This window comes from Talpa europaea (genome assembly GCF_964194135.1).
Source record: "Talpa europaea genome assembly, chromosome: 2".
Taxonomy (NCBI): domain Eukaryota; kingdom Metazoa; phylum Chordata; class Mammalia; order Eulipotyphla; family Talpidae; genus Talpa; species Talpa europaea.
The window spans coordinates 22,809,475-22,829,982 of record NC_140068.1 but is presented as its reverse complement, the minus strand read 5'-3'; the positions used below and the strand labels follow the sequence as shown (position 1 = coordinate 22,829,982).

The window sequence follows — 20,508 nt, the reverse complement described above, 5'->3', positions numbered from 1 at the left end:
TCTCACACTAACCTGGCAGGTTATTGCACTAACCTGACTCAGGAGCTTCTGCTCTAAGGTGAGCATGGCTGACCCTTTTGTCCAGTTAATTCTTTGTTCAGCAGGGCTGATCTGTGCATCCTCGGATGCTTAACAACATCCATCCATGATCACTAACTACAAGGTACTGTTGAGACAACCAAAACTATCTACAGACATTGCCAAATATTTCCTGGGGGTCAAAATCATACCATACCACGCCTTATTCAAGTTATTCCTTCTGCTGGTATGTTTTTTCCTAAGATTCTCTACCTAGCACACACATTTCCACCCTATAAATCTCAGCTCAAGCACGGCATCCTCTGGGAAATCTTTTTGGACTACTTCCAGGTGCTCTCAGAGGATTTCTTTCTGAATGTTCCCAATGCATCTTGCACAATCTTCATTGCAGTTCTTTCCATAGTCTGTTGGTATTGTCTGCCTGCTGGTGTCTCACCTACTAGTCTGGAAGCTCCTCAAGGACAGTGCCTGGCCTCTTAATCCTGTTTCAGTGAAGACTAATAAAGTACTCATAACGAAGTCATCACTCAACATGTACAAACTGAATCACTGAATGATACATGAAACTTAATAATGATGTGGCATTTGTAAAAAAAAAAGTGCTGGTTCATGAAGTAAAGAAGCAAAGTTATTCTAAGTAACAAGCTAATATCACATAATAAGACAAGTTTAATAAGCAATATATACAATAGTACAGTGCTTGCAAAACTTTTTTTTTTACCAACGTACTAGTGATATCAGAAGAATACTAATTGAGATTCGTGATGGATTTGGTGACACAGGCTGAAAAACATGACATACTGGTCAATAACATACTCATATTAAATTTAAAAGAAAACATTTTAAATTATTAGCAAGTAAAAGTATCGCTCCAGGAAGTATAGCATCTTTATTCTGTGGACCCTGGTTACCTTTGGCATGAGATGTACCCTCAGCTGGAGAAGATGACTGTGTCTGCCTCACAGCTGTAGAGCCAAGTGTAGAATGGAAACAGCACAACACTTGACAGTTACCAGTTCCACTTTGGCCTACGTCCTGGGGTCTACTTTAATGACTCTGAACCTTCTGGGTTTCCTTATATGAAAAATGGCCACTATATTATTTGCCTTTTAAATTTTATAATGTCAGCACCAATATATAACAAAATTAATAATGAAAACAATGAGGAAGACAAGCATGAAAAACAAGCAATATTTTATCGAGACTGAGTAAAAATCAAAGGATATGTACAACACATATTTTTGAAAATATTTACCTTCTGAGGAGCCAAAAAAGGTTTTTCCATCTTGTTTTTTTCTTTAAGGGTTAAAGGAGGAGATCGCTCCTTTATCTTGGGAGGCAGTTCTTGGTACAGTGCTGGAATGGAAAAGGAATTTATGTAATTAAGTGGAGGAATACTGTTCTGTGAGGGGAAAAATAGCAATGGAAGGGAGCAGATGTGAAATTAAAGAAACTGATAATTCACTTCCTTAGTGTCACAATAAGCTGCCTTGGGTTTACTGTTATGGTGATTTGTAGTCTTATATATCAGTTACCAAAAGAACACATGCTCAGAAGTTTGAACTTCAGAAATGTAGAAGGCGTCATTTCATTTACTATGTGGTCATGCAGATGCTTTCATTTGATGTTAATGCACATTTACCAGGAACCTGTGCTATGCAAGCTTATCTGCTAGGTACTGCTGAGGAGCTATGAAGTGGATCAAAAGACAGTATTTGCTCTCAGGGAGCTTACAATCTCGTCAGAGACAGGTATGTTCCCAAGATATTGTAATATGAAATAGAATGCGACATTATTTGAAAGACAGACAACAAAGACAAATTCTGACTGGGGAGGGCAGATGTTGTAGATGCCTAATGAAAAAACTGGAAGGTTTGTCAGACTCTGAAGGATAGGTAGGGTTTTGCCAGGTATCGGTGTGGAGGAAGGATAATTTGGAAAGATGGTCTGAGATAAATAAGCACAGGGCAAGGGCCCAACAAGATACTGAATATATTCACCAGTGTTGAATCTAAGATTATAATTTGCATAATTTATTTAATCTACACACAGTATTTAATTTAAAAAGTTATGTGAGAATATTAAAGGGCTAAAAAGAAAATCTATTTTGGTTAATTAAAGGACTCACACAACTCTGTATTGACAGAAATTGTTAAATTATGCCTCATCAAAACTCTAAGATTAGGAGATACAATTAATTGGCTTTCTTTATCTACTATGGGAAAGGATGTTAGATGTCATTAAGAAAAGCTGATCATGTTTTTCTTTCCAGTGGTCTAAGTTATAAACAGCATTAAGTACTTTATAATAATTGAGTACTAATACCTTTTATTGTGCTATAGTCTTGGAAAACAGGGCTCTCAATTGAATAGTGGGTAGGGATTCTGTTTATACACACACACACACACACACACATACACACACACAGAGACATCTTTTGCTTTGCATATCTGACTTTAGATAAAGGGCAATTTGTCCTGCTATTTTTAGAGAAGAGCATGCTGCTGGCCCTTGTTTTTTTTTTTTTGTTTTGTTTTGTTTTTTTTCTCTCTAATGTGGAAACTGGGTAGGTGAAATTTTGTTAAACTCATATTTAAAAAAGTAGAATAAAGGAAAGGAAAATAACCCCTGAGTGCGAACTCAGTCATTATATTCTCAGCTTCCTGAGAATTTTTTCTCTTTGTTCTAACCTTTCCAAGGTGACTTTTCAAAAAGCAGTGATTGATGCCATAAGACAACATCAATTCTCCTGGGATACAGTAAGGAATTACAGCAGCCATGGGGTCATCACTACTGAGAAATGGAATTATTTTCTGCATGTAGTCTTATTTGATTATTATGGAAAAAACCAGATTTTAATGGATTTTTAAACCATTGAGATCAAGCACCCATAGCCTCTCAAGATCCACAGCCTAAGCAGTTATTTCTGCAAACTAGATTCTAAAGTTAAAGCACCTAACATCATCCTGCTTGGAAATACACAATCTCTTCACGTTGCCAAATGAAAAAATATTTTAGATGTCTCCAGTGTATCTGGAAGAAAACAATAATTGCAAGAGCTAGTCAGAATGAGATATACTCAGGAGTGACTATAACAGTGCAGGCAGCTCTTGATTTAAAAACAGAAGCTGCTTCTGCTGAACTCCAGCTGTTGATACTGTGGGAAAGACATCCCTGGGAGGGGGAGGAAGGAGCTTGATATCTGAGATGATCTGGAAGTTGGCTGTGCCATGTTTATGGGTGATGACAGGAGAAAATACTGCTTTAAGTTTTTTTCTGTTCTGTTTCCTCTTTTAATCTTAAATTTTAAAGCTAAAGTCATTAACCACTTAAATAAAATGAATGAAAACAAGTGCACAGAGGAAATTAAGAAAGTTGTCATGAGAGAAGTGGGTCACTTTGGAGATAGTCAGTGCTTTCCAGAAGAAGGGTTTGCTGAAAGCAGCAGCTAAGCCTAGGAAGGGAGCTGCAGAGACTGACAGCGCTTGGAGCAGGGAGAGGTCCACTGGGAAGTACCAGGATCAACAGGATAGATCGGGGCCAGAGATAAATACTATTATCTGGGCCGAGACTAGCACTCAGTAGACATGGAAGAAATTCTTCTTCCTTTCCTTCATTTCTTTTGTTCTTCAAATTCAGAATTTAGGTTAGGAATCAACAGTACTTATGTTCAGCCATTTTCGGCTAAATAGAGTTTCACACATTACTGAAAATCAACTAGCATTTATAATAACTACATCTTGGCAGAAATAAAAGACTATTTCTAATAAATATTCAAAGCAAGGCTGCCTATACTACATTTTAAATCAGAACTATACAATTCTAGTGTTTTTGGAAGAGAGATTAGAGATAAGCTCAAAGTCCTCATTGTATAGGAGGAAACAGGCCCCTAGAGCTTGGGTTGGAAGTCAGTCTTCCTGATCCTTCAATGTTGTGCTTTTCCTACCACATTATCAAGTTAGTTGTTGACAGGAAGCATTCTTCTGAAGCATGACTATACTCCTTTTTATTAGTTTTTATTTTCAGGCTCTCTGTTTTCCATTTTTACCTCTTAAGGCCTAATTTTTAAGGTCTTTAACAAAGGTTCACCTCTTAAGGCCAATGCAAGAATATCAGTAGCTGCCACTTTCAGGAATCAGGAACTCTTTAGAATTTTTCTGCATTTCATTTCTTTTTCCTTTTATAAATGAGGGCCTAATTTACTTGAAAATTAAGTAATAGGTGGCAGTTCTGTCTTAACAGGTACCAGCTAGGACTGAGGAATACAAAGTAAAAGAATGGGAGCTGGGGCACCTGTCACTGTGGAGTCATGTAGCAAGAGAGGCGCTGACATGCTGTGTGCAAAGCAAGTGGCAGGAACTAAGAAGTCCCTAGACTAAGAAGTCCATGCAGTAGACATCCTGATCTCAGAGCGTAAAAGCTCTCTAGTGTAGTAGTGCCCTCCCTTTTTATTATTTATTTATTTTTGCATCATGCCAATGAAAAGAAATTACCCATTGGTAAGCATCTGCAAAAGTTACAAAGACAGTAAATGAAAGGCTAGAAAATGATAAAATCTTGGACTATCAGTTATACCATATTAGTAAACCAGGAAGGGAGCATAAAACTTACTTTCACTAGCCACATGATTAGCTGGAAAATAACCTTCTTGTCCCTTTCCTATGCTGCCATACCACCAGTCTTCATTATCTTTGAAAAACACTCGGATAATGTCTCCGCGATGGATGGTTAGTTCATCTGATCGATTCGCTGTGTAGTCATAAAGAGCCACTACCTAAGAGAGAGATAAGACCACCACAGCTTTATCACAACTGTACCACAGAGAAAACCCCCAACATTCACTTCCTCTTGCAGAAGAGCAGCTGAAACCAAAGCAGTACTTTGGTAAGTCTGAGGCTGTCTCAAGGTTTGCTAATGGGATCAGGGCTGGTGGGAACACAGCAGGAGAAGCAAGATAAAAGACTGTGGGGTTGAGAAATGGTTAAGAGCATTCAATACACTAAGATTAACTTCAAAATAGCAGATGTCAATTTTTTTTAGTAAATTACTTGTGAAGCAAATAAAAAAAATGCTCACACCATTCGCTTTCTTAGAATTGCCTTATATGACACCTTTATATACCATTCTCTGGGCTAAGCAGATGCATCTGAAAACAAAAAAATTCTTCAGAAGGTCAACAATTTTACACAAAGGAAAAAACTCAATGGAACAACTTGATTACATAACTACATGGTGATCCCCTGGTTTACTGTTAATGTCTCTTTTTTTGAGATACGTTTCTCTACAAACACATATGTTTTTGACATTTTTATATAAACAACATAACCATTTGACTACCTTTAAAAATACTCTAAGTTTGGGCCTCCCCGGTGGCGCAGTGGTTGAGCGCTGGGTTGCGAAGCTGCCCGCAGCCTCTGCAGCGCCGGTTCGATTCCCGGCTGCTCCCCAGCCACCAGAGGAGGGTCCCACATGGTGCGCAGACCTCTCCTGCCGCCCGCTGCTCCCCTCAGCAGTGTACTTTGGTCCTTCTGCCTGCTCTGCTCCCTGCTCTGGCTGTGGTGAATTCTCTCACCCTCCCGCGCTTCTGACTGTACCCAGTGCATGTATAAACAAAACAAACGAACAAACAAACAAATAAATAAATAAAACATGCCTCTATAAAAAAAAAAAAAAAGAAAAAAAAATACTCTAAGTTTATTTTCTAAGGATATAGATTTAAGAGGAAAAGTCTAGGAGAGACTGTGTTGTTACAGCAGTCCTTTGATTTTTTTTTTTCCTTTCGAAAAACCCAAATCAAAATGAATGTGAGTGGCTGCACAGGTATTTAAAATGCCACACAGCAGTTACAAGGAGGCAGAGCTCAACGTGTTTTAAATATGATGCACTGTATAAAGTAGGACTAATGTACATATTAAGGATAACTTATTTCTACTTTTTCCTACTTAAATGGGACTTGAAAATTTGTAGGTTATATAACTATACATATAACAGAAAATTATTATTACAATCCTTTGACTTTAGATTGAGTACTGACTCATTCACTTTAACAAATATTTATTGAAATCCTAATGCTTGTGGTACTATACCAGGAGATTAATACACAATGATGAATAGGATAATTTCTAGAAGGGGTACCTTATTTAGGCTTTGCAGGAGAATAAAGGATAATCAGGAATCAGTCAGGTGAAAAGACTGAAAGTATATCTCAAGTAGACTGAGTTGTATAAGTGAGAGTCAGTGGACGAGAAAACCAACATAGTTCAATATGCTGGAAGCCTGGCATTGGAGGCAAGAGTCTCGAAAGAAGGGAGAGGGAAGTTGAGATGACAGAAATAGGTAGGTGCCCAGTCAAGTGTGTTGAAAGAGTTTAGACTCATGAGGGAGGAGAAGGCAGAACTCTAATGAAGAGGTTAACAAAACTCTTTGTGATAACTTTTAATTAATTTACAATATTTATTAACACATTAACTAGGAGATTTTAAAATTTATTTATGCATACAAGCACTGGGTTACAGGCCAGAGGTGTGGAGGGTGAGAGGATTCACCAGAGACAGAGTGGGGAGTAGAACAGGCAGACTGACTGAAATACACTGCTGAGGGGAGCAGCAGGTGAGACAGGAGAGGTCTGCTGCACCATGAGGGTAGCTCCCTGGCTGGGAATTGAACTTGTGCTGCAATGACAGCAGATAGCTTCAGAGTGCTGCATCTTAACCCCTTGCGCCACCAGGGAGGCCCCCATTAATGGATTTTAATGGATAAATTTGGAATTAACTATTATCACTATATGGCATAAGGGCAGAAATGACAATTTAATTAAAATGGTACAAAAGTAATCCTTACTGAACTGCTTAGCACATTCCTTAATTTATAACATGGTATGTAGGGTATTTTTTAGTTTACAAATATTTTATAAGTTTTAGTAAATTGATGCGAAATCACTTATATAAAATTGAAACTTTTAACTTTTCCCTTCATTTTTCCTCCTTCAAACCTTTATTTTCCTACCTAGCACTCTCAGAGAAGAGGAAAAGCTAACAAAATGTTCTGAGTGACTGCCAAGTTCTAGATACTCGGCTAGCTGCTTATGTAAATTAGGTAACTGAATCTTTATGACAATCCTATGAGGAGATACACTCATTTCAATTTTGTAAATGAAAACTAAAGTACAGAGAAATGGAAGAATTTTCCCAAAGTAAACTAGTAAGTGATAGAACCAGGATTTAAACAGTTTGCCTTTTTCCCCCCTTACAAAACTATATACATTTATAGCCCATCTTTGTCTAGCATCAAATATGGGAAGGGAGCAGCTGAGAGGGTAAGAGGAGGAACAGGAGAACCTCATCACTCATGAAAGACAAGACACATTCTTGGAATAGTAGTACTATGGCAGCTGGCTATGATAAGACCAATTATCCTGGGTCATTGTAGACCTACTACGCTCCTTTCAGGATACGCAAAATAGCCTGGGTGTTGAAAGCTGTGTGGCCTTGTTCCTGATATTCCTCCCCCTGGCTCTGGTACACAATTTCAATGTATTTTATGCAAATATGAGGTCAGTGTATACTTATTTGGAGCCAGAGGTAGCTGCTGGGAAAGAGAGCAGGAGAAACCAACTTCGGCAACAGAATCACTAAGGAAGTTTCACATCAGCTTTTGTTCTTGTGTGGAACACTTGTGTAGGTCACTAATTATCTAGGATTTATCAATGTGGAGTCAGAAAACCTTTCCTGAATTTTCTACCAGGCATGGTGAATCTTTTCAGAGGTATGGGACCCAATGAACTTGTAAGAGTCTATATTTTAACTTTCCTACTAAAGTGCTTACACCGATGTCACATGACCTTGAGGTCCTTGTAAACATGTTCTGTCCTTTGTCTCTGTTACAAACTGAATTGCACCCATGCCCAAATTCATAGGTTGAAGATTTAAGCAACAATGTGATTGCTTGGAGATAGCAGCTTTAAGGGAATTATGGACAAATGAAGCCATATGGATGGGGCCCTAATCCACTAGGACTAGTGTCCTTATAAAAAGAGGAAGAGACACCAGGAGCACATGGACATGGAGTAAAAGGCCATGTAAAAGAATGATGAGAAGGCAGCTGTCTGTACGTGAAGAAGAGAGGCCCCAGAAGAAAATCAACTTGTAACTTGATCTTGAACTTCTGGCTTCTTGAACAGTGAGCAAACATATTTCTGTTTAAGTCACCCAATCTATGCTACTTTGTTACAGCAGACTTGGCAGACAAACATAGTCCAACAACCTAATGGTGTCAGATGAATCACACACAACCACACACAACCATCTTAGCACTGCAGATGGGTAATGTTTCACTTCTATGCATTTTAGGTCCTTAGCAGTTTATGATGTGTTCCACACTGCTATTATGTTATCTTCTGTTGTAGAAACAAAGACCCTGTCACAAACTCCACAACCAGCATCCTTAGGAGGGTGATGGTTGTGGAAGCTACAAACTCCAAACATATCACCTAATTTTACCATTATAGAAAAAAAATTTGCTGTGCAATCAGCAATCAGTATGTTTCACATTAGCTAATTCATTTTAGCAGTGGATTCTGCCCATATCATGTCTACCCCATTTCCAATTAGAATTTGTTATGATCTCACTATTTCAGGATAAAGTAAAGCTTCATAAAAAAGTTGGGAGACACGATTCCATGAGGAGATTAATACTTTGTTTTTCCTTATTCTGGTAGGTCTTGTCATAGAAAATACAACTTGACCATTCTTAATGAGTATTTTCTATAAGGTATCATTCCTTGCACCCAGTATTCTAACATGTAGGTATAACAATCTCCTTGACAGTGCTGAGCTGACAGTAGTAAAGAAATCTTTCTATAATAGAAGGTTAAGTATATGAGTTTATTCGCTCATTTCAGAGGTCTGGGAAATGAGATATAACACAAAATCCACGAGGTCAAATTTTGACCACTATTAACATATTTGAAACAGAGTTCTCTTTCTCAAAGTTTGCCAAGTTGCTTGGGCATACACAATGTGGAAATGCAATTGACAAGCTTTATTTTGACATAGAAATTTCAGTCTTCATAGCAATGCTTGTCAGATACTACTTCTTGGTTTAAATACTACTCTTGGTTTAAATACTTTTTTTTTTTTAAATAACAGCTTAGTTTGTCAAGCTGTTATAAGACATTCAAGTGAATTCTTTGTATTATTTTTGGAGAGATGTTTCATTATTATAGTTGTCTGTGAAGTTCTCTCAATGGTTCTTCAAAGCAGAGTACTGAAGGAACACTAACCAGCACTGTTATGTTGTTTATGTTACCTTGGGAGTGGTGGGTTTTCTTGCATTCCTTTAGAGTGTGGACTTTTTCTGGTATATAGTTACTTGAGGCTGGTTTGATTCGTTCCAAAGTTTTAAGTTTTGCTAGAGCAGATTCAGAGAAGACTTTACTCTGGGGCTCAATAAATCTCATTACCAGGAATTTCTACCTGATGTTTCACATACAGGAAGGGTTTTAATTTCTGGCTATCCCCATCCTATTGTGTGACTTACTACTTTCTGATATATTTACCCCATGCACATGCAGATCAGCACTCAGTCAATGGCTTATTAAGAGGGCTTGCACTTCATATAGTTATTGACAGGATCATTTACCAATAAGAAAGAACATAACACTCTAATATAGAAATATTTAAATTATACTGAATGTGTGCTCAAGTAATAAAACATTTGTCCTTTTTTGATCTCATACATTTTTTCCTCAGGAATGGCCCATCTCCCGTGTGTTTGTAGCTTAGTGCAAACCTTGGCTATATAGCTGGCCCTGTTATTTTACCATTCTATATAGAATGGAATAGAAAGCAATTTACATATAGGAACAATTAATTTGAGAAAGGGGAGAAGAAATTTCTTTGTGTAGATTTCATAAGGACTGGAGAAACAAGAGAAACAGTAATATTATAATATATATATATATGGCCTAAGCCAGGCAGTTTCATTTACAGTATTGTTTTCTATGTAGTTACATGATGTGACTTTTTTTTTAAAGGTTTATTTATTTATTTATACAAGCACTGGGTACAGTCAGAAGCACGGGAGGGTGAGAGAATTCACCAGAGCCAGAGGGGAGAGCAGAGCAGGCAGACTGACAAAACACACTGCTGAGGGGAGCAGCGGGCGGCAGGAGAGGTCTGCGCGCCATGTGAGACCCTCACCAGTGGCTGGGGATCGAACCGGAGCTGCAGAGGCTGTGGGCAGCTTCACAACCCAACGATCAACCGCTGCGCCACCGGGGAGGCCCCATGATGTAACTTTTTTAACTATGTTTAAATGTAGTTTATAATGTAGTTACATGATGTAGCTTTTTAAACTATGAAACTATTAGAAATTTTCCCATCTAGTAAAGTATTCATAATTGTGGGTTAAGATGCTGTTGCTGATTCTTTGGCCTTTAAGAGACATTCTTTTTTTTAAATTTTTTTAATATTTTATTTATTTATATAAACACTGGGTACAGTCAGAAGCGCAGGAGGGTGAGCAAATTCACCACAGGCAGAGCGGAGAGCAGAGCAGAGCAGGCAGACTGACGAAGTACACTGCTGAGGGGAGCAGCGGGTGGCAGGAGAGGTCTGCGCGCCAAGTGGGACCCTCACTGGGGGCCGGGGATCGAACTGGCATTGCAGAAGCTGCGGGCAGCTTCGCAACCCAGTGCTCAACCACTGCGCCACCAGGGAGGCCCTTAAGAGACATTCTTGATGAATTTTATAGAATTCTGAGGAAAGGTGTTTATTTTTTCTTTCAACTTCTACGCTATTTCAATATTTTAAGAGGTCTGGGTCTACTGTAGCATTTCATATGCTTTCCTACTTCTTAGGTGACTGCAGATACTTTTCATACACTCAACAGCAGTTTCTATATCTTGATCCTTTTTTTTTTTCCTTTGGAGTTAAAAATGGGTATGATTGCCTATTAGCCTTTGCTTTCTTCTGTGTTAAAATTGACCATTCCATCTAGGAGCATGCTTCTAACTCTTGTGATTGTTTTGTTCTTGTTCCATACCTATGATTTTTCTTTCACATCATTTAGCCTTATTAAAATTTTGGAGTCTTCTTAGAGATCAATCTGAGTTCCTATTAATTAAAAGGATACATTTGGTGCATATTCCTTAAATTCTCGTGCACTTTGAAATGAAGCTGGATTTACCATAGAGAAGTACAAAAGGAAGATATCAGTCAGTCACTGGATGAGACAAAGGTGACTGAAGTCAGTCTTCTTGTTAATCATGCCATAGAGTCCCAGGAGATACTGCCTGTCCTCTACAGTGAAAAGTGGTTGAAGATGCTGGGCACCTGCTCCTCTGGGAGGCATCGTTGGCATGGCTCATGAGTAGGCACCTCTTGTCCACTGCCCCACTGTGGGCCATGCTGCCACTATAGACAGGTCCCCCCAGCAGGGCCACCCTTGGCCCCCCAGGCACTATTTTGTAAGTGAAGTTTGTTCCATCTTAACAAAGTCTCATTTTTCAACAATGCCAATTAAGGAATGTTTGGTCTTTATTATTAAAATAGTAAAAAGAGCAGATAAAACATGTTAGTAGAAAATCAAATTGAACAATAAATCCTGAATTGTTCAGAAACACTCTATAAAACATTATCCACTTTAAATTATCACTTTAAATTATCCATTCAAATTATCCACTTCCTAATGATGGCTTTCGAACTGTTTATTTCATATGAGCAGTGAAGAAACATGGCTTTATTTCTAGCATCATGTGGTAGAAATATGAATGTACTTCTTATAATTATTTACATAAATACTATGTAAGACAACTTTAAAGAGACCTAAAAAAGAAACCAAGATCCTGTTCCTTTTAACTGATCTTATCTAGTTAATAATAGATTAAGAAAATAGATACAGAAAGTAAATAATCACACAAAGTTCACTGCCTCTGTACCAGACAAATGATCTGTTCCTATACGGGAGCCGTAAACACATCATCAAATGCTGGAAAATATTTAATTCCAAGTATCTTCTGGTAAAATAATAGAAAGAATACCAGATTATGAATTAAGGCAGTAGGTTTCCCAGTCCTGTCTGGGCCTCCAAGGCTAAAGTATATCATAAAACATGCAGACTGGATGTCAGTAAACAGAAAAGTTTGGCACAAATGATATGTTGTATACTTTTCAGATTTTAAAATTCTAGAATTCTAACTGTAAATTGATGCTATTGAGGGCGGGGGGTGGGGAGGAGGCGGGCCGAGGGTGAAGAGAGAAAGGGAAGGGGCAAATGGACTGGTGGAGTGAGAATGGCACATATTAAAAAAACTAGCAACAACAAATGTTGGCGAGGGTGTGGAGAAAAAGGAACTCTTCTGCACTGTTGGTGGGAGTGCAAACTGGTCCAACCACTGTGGAAAGCTGTGTGGAGATTTCTGGACCTACTAAACATAGAGCTTCCATATGATCCAGCAATTCCACTCCTAGGTATTTACCCAAAGGACACAGAAACATCAATTCCAAAGAACACCTGCACCCCTATGTTTATAGCAGCACTGTTTACAATAGCTAAGCTTTGGAAACAACCCAAATGCCCAAAAATAGATGACTGGATCAAGAAGATGTGGTACATATATACCATGGAATATTACTCAGCATTCAAAAAAGATAAACACATGCAATTTGCTGCAACATGGATGGCGCTGGAAGGGATCATGCTCAGCGAAATAAGCCAAAAAGAAAAAGAAAAATACCGGATGGTCTCACTCATAGCAGGAATCTAGAAAACTTAAATAAGGGACCAGGAAAATGAATAACTATAAGAAAGTGAAAATCAAAATCAACAAAAAACTATGAACCAGAGACACTTTTAGGGGGGCGGGGGCGGGAGGGGAGGGATTGGGGACAGAATGGGGGGCTGCAATTGTATGGGGAATATAAAAATAAAATTTATAAAAAAAAAAATGGACTGGTGGAAGATTATGGGAGTCTTGGTGTTAGGCGTGGTATGGTAACACATCTGAAGAGGTGGGATCCTATATTTGTGAATCAGAATCTGTTCTCAACCAATGTTATCTTAAAAAATTATTTAAAAAATTTCTAGCACACAGGTATTCAAATAACTACTCTAAATGAACAGCACTCAGATTTTAAAGTAAATTAAAAATATTAATTTGTGCGATAGTAGTATGACTGTGATCACATGTACATCAGCTTCTTTACTGATTGCTATAATACTATAAAGGAAAATCCTCTCTAATAATTAAAGAACAATCATGTTAAGGCATTTCTTTTGAATTTACCATTTGGAAATTTCTTTTTTTCTTTGAGAAACAGGAATAAAGTTATTTTAAATCTGGACACAAGTTTTTAAATTATTGTTATCAGTTAAACCTTTTCTCATTGAAAAGCACAATTCACATATTTTGTTACAGTGAATAATTAGTGCTTCAGTAAAAAAGTTCTAAAATACATCTTTTTATTGGGCTATTTTCTTAAAATATAATGAGAACAATGCAAACCTTTATTCAATCATTTTTTTTAATTGAAGTAATATTATAACCATATAAATGTCAGGTGTGAGTCACTGTAACTCAGCACATACATGTTCTGTCTTAGTCTAATTCTATCCATCATTTGTCCCCTTTGACCCATCACCCATGCCCTCTCCCTTTTGGTAATCACTAGCTGCTCTTATATTCTAATTTATTTTTTGTTTCCTTTAGCTCATCCATTCATTTTCTCTCCTACATCATATATGAATGAAATCATAAGGTTTTTGTTTTTCTTCATCCAACTTATTTCATTAAGCATAATTGCCATACTTCCATGCACTGGGTTACAGATTTTTTTATTTTTGGTTAAGAAAAATGAGAGTATAATTTTCTTTCTTGAGAGGGATAACGAAAGGAGAATTATGAAGCAATGATTTATATTTGGGTTCTCAAAATATGGGTTCCAGGCCAAAAATAGCAATATTACCTGGAGACATATTAGAAATGCAAATTATTGAGCTCCATTCCATACCAACTTAAATCATATATTAGATGGAATCAGTAATCTGTTTTAACACGCCTTCCAGATGATTCTGATGCACCTAAAGTGTAGTAATACTATTTCAATCATTTACAAAACATTTACATTTAATTTTTGCACATATTAAATATGCAACTAAAATGGGTAAGAAACCAAATTTTACATATAAAGCCAAATCTTAAAATAGACAGCACTGGCAAAACTTAAGAGAGTAAACTTGTTCTTCCTTCTCCTCTTAATTTTACTTATCTTGCTATTTTCCCTTTTGTCACACTGAAATGCTGACTAGTTCCAGATTTGAGTAATTTGCCATCTACTTCATTTTTTTCAACAAGTTCATGTTCAAACTGTAAGTAGGAGTCATAGTAAACATTTCTTAGGTTTTCCTCTAACCTCCTAAGGATTAGTGAACTTTAAAAATAGAAGACAAAGCAAAAATGAAAGAATTTGTATCACCAGCAATAATTATTAGCCTCTATTGTACACAAGTTACCCTAAGAGGCTAGAGAAATAGTGAACAATATACACAAATCCCTGCCCTCAGCGATCTTCTATTTCATTGGATATTCCATTATTTCTTGGCGTGGTGGTCCACTTCAAAGATAAGACAGTACTTTAATGTCTGTGCAAGTTAATGCTTCTGTTTCTTTACTTTTAAGTTGGGTGCACACTGATACTGAATATTTAAAAAGTTATTTATGAATCATTTCAGAAAAGTGTAATGAATTTCATTAAATTCTCTAATGATTAACCATGAACTATGAGTAAATATAAAATTGCTAGTAAAACTGAACCTTGCTATTCTTAACATAGAAGAACTTATAAAACCATTATGTAAATCGCTAAGATCCTGAAAATAAAAATAGAACAATAAAAAATCACAGAGAGGAAACAAATTGGCTTTAAAAACATACAGGAAAATATCTGAACTTATTAGTAATCAAAGGAACACTAATTAAAATGGGAATACTATTTTCAGTTAGCAAATGTGTAAAATTTCCCCCACCCCCAAAAAGACAAACTGATGGGGATATGGTAGAAATGATATTCTCATGCACTGTGGGAGGCAATGTGAATTTTTACAACCTTATCAAAAGCAAATTTGCCAATGTATTATATATCAAGATCCTTAAAAATATCCATATTTCTTAATTCAATAATTCTATTTTGAAGGCAGCAATCCTAAGTGCAGTCAGAGCTTTTTTGTGTTAAAAACACTCACTGTAAAAAACATGCTTAAGGATTAGATTAAGATAATGTTTTTAAACAAATTAAAATATTTACAATAACATTCACAATTTATTAAGAGTTTTAGTATAGAAATTATGAAGTTAAAAAAATGCAATATTTGCAAGAGTGGAGCTTTAAGCTGGTGGAGGAAAGAAGCAGAGAACTTTTAAGATAAGTAAATTCAGATTATCTGGCATGAGGAAGAGAAAGGAAAAAGAATGAAGAAAAATGAACAGTCTTAGAGATCTATGAGATGCTGTCAACACATGGATAATGTACCAACAGAAGCATAAAAGGAGTTCCAGAGGAGAGGAGACAGAAAGCAAAGGAAGAATATTTGAAGAGATAATAGCCAAAACTCTCTATTTTGATAAAAACATTAATCTACACATTCATGAACCTAAACAAATTCAGTGTAAGACTAATTAAAATAATCCACACCTAGACATAGCAAAACAGCTGAAAGACAAAGAAGCTTACAAGCATCAAGAGGAAAACAACTCATCATATAAAAGGAATTCTCAGTAAGACTGACAATAACTTCAAGCCTGAAACCTTAGTAGGGTGATGTTTTCAACATTTAGTGTTGAAAGAAGACTCATCAATTATTTAGTATTAAAAATAAACAACACCCTATCCTTTAAAATGGACTGAGAAACTAAAACAGTCCCAGATAAATGATAACATAGAACTCCTTGCTAGCAACTGCCCTTTGATAAAAACTAATAGAATTCTTCAGACTAGGAAAAAAGGGCAACTAACAGTAATTCAAATCTGCTTGAAGAGATAAAGAGCACTGGCAGAGGTAACTACAATGATATAAAAGACATTTTTTGGGTAACTCTTGTTTCCATTTGATTTTTAAAAGACAACTTTGTAAAGGTATAATTATAAAATATAAAGGTATAAATATAATTATGTATTGCTGGATTTCCAAATATATAAAGATGTAATTTGTATGACATAATAGCATAAAGGAGGCAGAATGAAAAAAAAATGGAGCAAAATTTTCACATACTACTGAAATTAAGTTTGTATTAATTCAAATTATATTATTTTAAATTAATATGTTAAGTGTTGTTATCAGGGTAATAGAAAGTAAAAGTAAAATGAATGCTTTCCAACTCATTCTATGAAGTCAGTATTACTGTGATCCTAAAACTAGGCAAGAATAGCAGAGATGAAGATTTCTTATGATTACTGATATAAAAATATCAATAAACTGCTAGTAACAGAATCTATAATATATTGAAAGGATTATATACCATGACCATGTGGGATTTATCCCAGGAATGACATGCTGGCTTAACATGTGACAAACAGTCAATGGAATAAGTCATATTAATAGTGTTAAGGACAAACCTCAAATAATCATCTCGCTATATACAAAAGATGCATTTAACAAAATCCGCATCCCTCAATAATATAAGAATATAGGGGGGTTTCTTCAACCAAATAAATTGAGCAAGTGAGCTAAGATTTGTAGGGTAAAGCAAGAAACCCAGAATAAACCAAATCATAAAAAAGGAAAAGTTGGGGGACACATACTGACTGATTTTAAAACTTAGTACAAAGCTATGGTGATTAAAATACAAAGATATGCCTATGGATCAATGCAATGGCATTTAGAGTCCAACATATACCTTTGACAAGGACTCCAAGACTATTAAATGGAACAAAGGATAGGCTTTCTGATAACTGTGCTGGGACAACCAAATAGCCCAAAGGACACAGAAACATTAATTCAAAAGGCACCTGCACCCCTATGTTTATAGCAGCACTATTTACAATAGCTAAGCTATGTAAACAACCCAAATGCCCCAAAACAGATGACTGGATCAAGAAGATGTGGTACACATACACAATGGAATATTACTCAGCAATCAAAAAAGATAAGCTCATGCAATTTGCAGCAACATGAATGAAGCTGGAAAGGATCATGCTCAGAGAAATAAGCCAGAAAGAAAAAGAAAAATACCAGATGGTTCTCACTCAGCAGGAATTTAGAAAACCTAAATAAGGGACCAGAAAAAAGCCTAATTACAATAAAGTAAACACCAAAATCAACAAGCAACTATAAACCAGAGACACACTACCGGGGTGGGGGGAGGAGGGAGTAGGATCAAAACAAGGGGGCATAATAATTGTATGGGGATTATAACCAAGATGAAAATGCATACATTGTGCAAAAATGAAAAATGATGTAAAAAATATATAAAATTTAAAAAAGAAAAAAATATTTAAAAAAAAGTTACATTCCTAACTCACAATATAAAAATTAACTCAAAATATAGACTGAAAAAGAGCTAAACATTAAATTCTCTTTATGATCTTGGATTAGAAATGGTTCCTTAGGTGTGACATCAAAAGTGCAAGGACAAAATAAAAGATATGTAAATTGGGCTTTTTACAATAAAAAAACTGTGCTTGTGATCAACTGAAAGAAAAGACAACTCACAGCATGGGAGAAAATATCTGTAAATCTTCCATGTGATATGAGACGAATATATAAATAGTTACAAATCAATAAGAAGACCCAATTAGATAAATATATTTATATATTTATATAATTTACATAATTATAGAATTAATTTTTAAACAATAAATGCACCACATTTTCCAAATTGGCTAACTTCGACTCCACTTCTAAAAACAAAAGCTTATTTCTACATTTGGTTTATGTTTTGAATTTCATATATACAAAATAACATACATTCATTAAAAACATCTGATTTACATAGAGTAAAATATAATTTGCCCATTAGAAACTGGGGAAAGAATTTGAAAATATTCGCCAAAGAAGGTATACAAATAGCACTTCAAAAGATGCTCACATCATTAGTTATTGAAGGAAATGCAAAATAAAATCACAAGATAACACTTCCCACCCACTAGGATGGTTATAAGAAAAAAGGACACTACCAAGTGTGGGTGAGGATATGGAGAAACTATGAAAATCTTATACATGGCTGGTGGGATAGTACAATGGTTTAGCCACTTTCAAGAACATTTTGGTAGTTCCTCAAAATGAAACAGATACCACATGACACAGCAATTCCATTGCTAAATATACACCCAAGGGAACTGAAAACATATGTCCAAAAAAAATTTTTATGTGAATGTTCATATAGCATTATTCATAATAGCTAAAAATAGAAGCAATCCAAATACTCATTAAAGGATACATGGATAAATGAAATCTGGTATATATCCATATAATAGAAAATTATTCAGTTATAAATAAAATAATGAAATTTGGATGCATACAAAAAGGATGAATTCTGAAAATATGCTAAGTGAAAGAAGCTAGATGCAAAAGATCACATATTATTGAATTGCATGAACAGAATATGCAAAACCATAGAGACAGAATATAAAATGTATTTTCCAGGAGGTAGGGAGAGAGAGCAATGAAATGGAGGGAGGCATGGTGAACTAGTGAGTATGAGATTTCTTTTGGGGTGATGACTATGTTTTAAAATTACAGTAGTGATGGTTGCTAAACACATTTGTGTACTTTATTTTTTTTTAAGATTTTTATTCATTTATTTATACAAGCACTGGGTACAGTCAGAAGCACGAGAGGGTGAGAGAATTCACCATAGCCAGAGCGGAGAACAGATCAGGCTGACTGACGAAATACGCTGCTGAGGGGAGCAGCGGGAGGCAGGAGAGGTCTGTGCGCCATGTGGGACCCTCACCTGGTAGCCGGGGATCGAACCAGCGCTGCAGAGGCTGCAGGCAGCTTCGCAGCCCAGCGCTCAACTGCTGCGCCACCGGGGAGGCCCACATTTGTGTACTTTAAAGGGGCAGATTTTATGTGAATTACATTGAAATAGTTATTATAAAAAAGATCATAAAAATTATGGTTATGGGAGGTGAAGCTGGTTATATAAATAAAGCAACAGACACAAGCAAAACTACAAAGAAGACCATAGCTCCCCAGGTCAAAGAGGAGAGCCCTGAGAATCTGGGCATGGAAATGGACAACAGAGATTAGACTATAAAATGTAATGGAAGGAGAAAGCATACATGTGGGATAGAGAGAAATTGACTAAGATTTATATATTATCATGGTTTTATTGGTCAGAATTGAGCAGCTGGTAGTGCCAGTGACAGCAAATTAAGGTGAAGAGGCCCATTGAAGTTCCCAGGAAGACAAACAAGAATTTTGAGCTTTACTTATTTTTAGGTTCTTTGGGTTACCAAATGGTTATCAGTCTAAGTACTTACTATAAAGATTATTTCAGTGCATGGAGAAAGGAAAGAATAATTCAGATTAGACACATCAACTGAGAAGTCTATCCTATTGAAGTAACAGCTGAATCTTAGAAGTAGGTCTCAAGCTTAAAAGGATGAAGCCAAATCACCTCATTCTTGGGTGATACTCATAATTACCTTCTCATTCCTACACACTCGTTCTTCAAACAGCTGTCTGTGGCATGTGGGTAGCATAGTTTGAAGGGTAGCAGGTGTTTATAATTTCCTTTCTCAAGGTCACAGGTGACTCTGCCAGTGCGCTAGCAAAACCACAGCTTCTGGGCCCCTTTCTTCCCACCAAACCCCAAGATCCCCTTCTCACATCCAGACCACTCTCTGCTACTTATGTGTCTTCAATACACCGCACAGCGATTAGAATCGTAGTGCCCCTATTCCTAGGAAATTTACTAAGGTTCTATCCACTAACCTCAAATCATTAAAAGCTTCTTGGTGGGTGGATGGGATGTTTCCCAGAAAAATTTTAGAAATTGGCTTTCTTAGATAACTTCTGTGGCAGATTTTTAAAGAGGGAGGAATCGGTATGTGGCTATATGCCCTCATCACACCAATGTCTTTATGGCCCTTATTAGCTGTCATTCTGGTCACTCTTTCCAGTAGCACTCAGTTGCCTGCACACTTCATTACCACCTCCTGGATAATCCCATTAGAAGTTACAATGATGATACAAAGATCAGATGAGATAACATGCTGTATATAGCAGGGCTTTTAAAAACTATAAACTATGAGTGTTAATTGCTGTTATTATTACTTGAACTGCTCCCAATTTTTATACAAATCTTTGTGCCACTGATGACATAAAAGCTTAAGGCTGATTTTGCTTTAAGTTAGTTAGAATTTTTGGCTTATCTGCCATAACGCATCAGCACATTCAATTTAATGTTTCTAGAATTCTCTTAAAGATCTTTTGTATTTCAGTTTCTCCATTGGCAAATGATGATAC

At 36.4% G+C, this 20,508-nt stretch overlaps 1 protein-coding gene across 1 annotated transcript in view; it reads right to left on the bottom strand.

Moving 5' to 3' along the window:
- AHI1 (Abelson helper integration site 1) overlaps positions 1-20,508 on the bottom strand; it is a gene marked incomplete at its 3' end in the record, with an annotated part of 145,257 nt that overhangs the window by 30,525 nt on the left and 94,224 nt on the right. Inside the window, exons 19-20 of the mRNA XM_084228646.1 lie at positions 4,651-4,813; positions 1,295-1,395 (exon numbers count right to left, since the gene is read on the bottom strand). Coding sequence (XP_084084772.1) covers positions 1,295-1,395; positions 4,651-4,813 — 264 coding nt within the window. The remainder of the gene's footprint in view (positions 1-1,294; positions 1,396-4,650; positions 4,814-20,508) is intronic.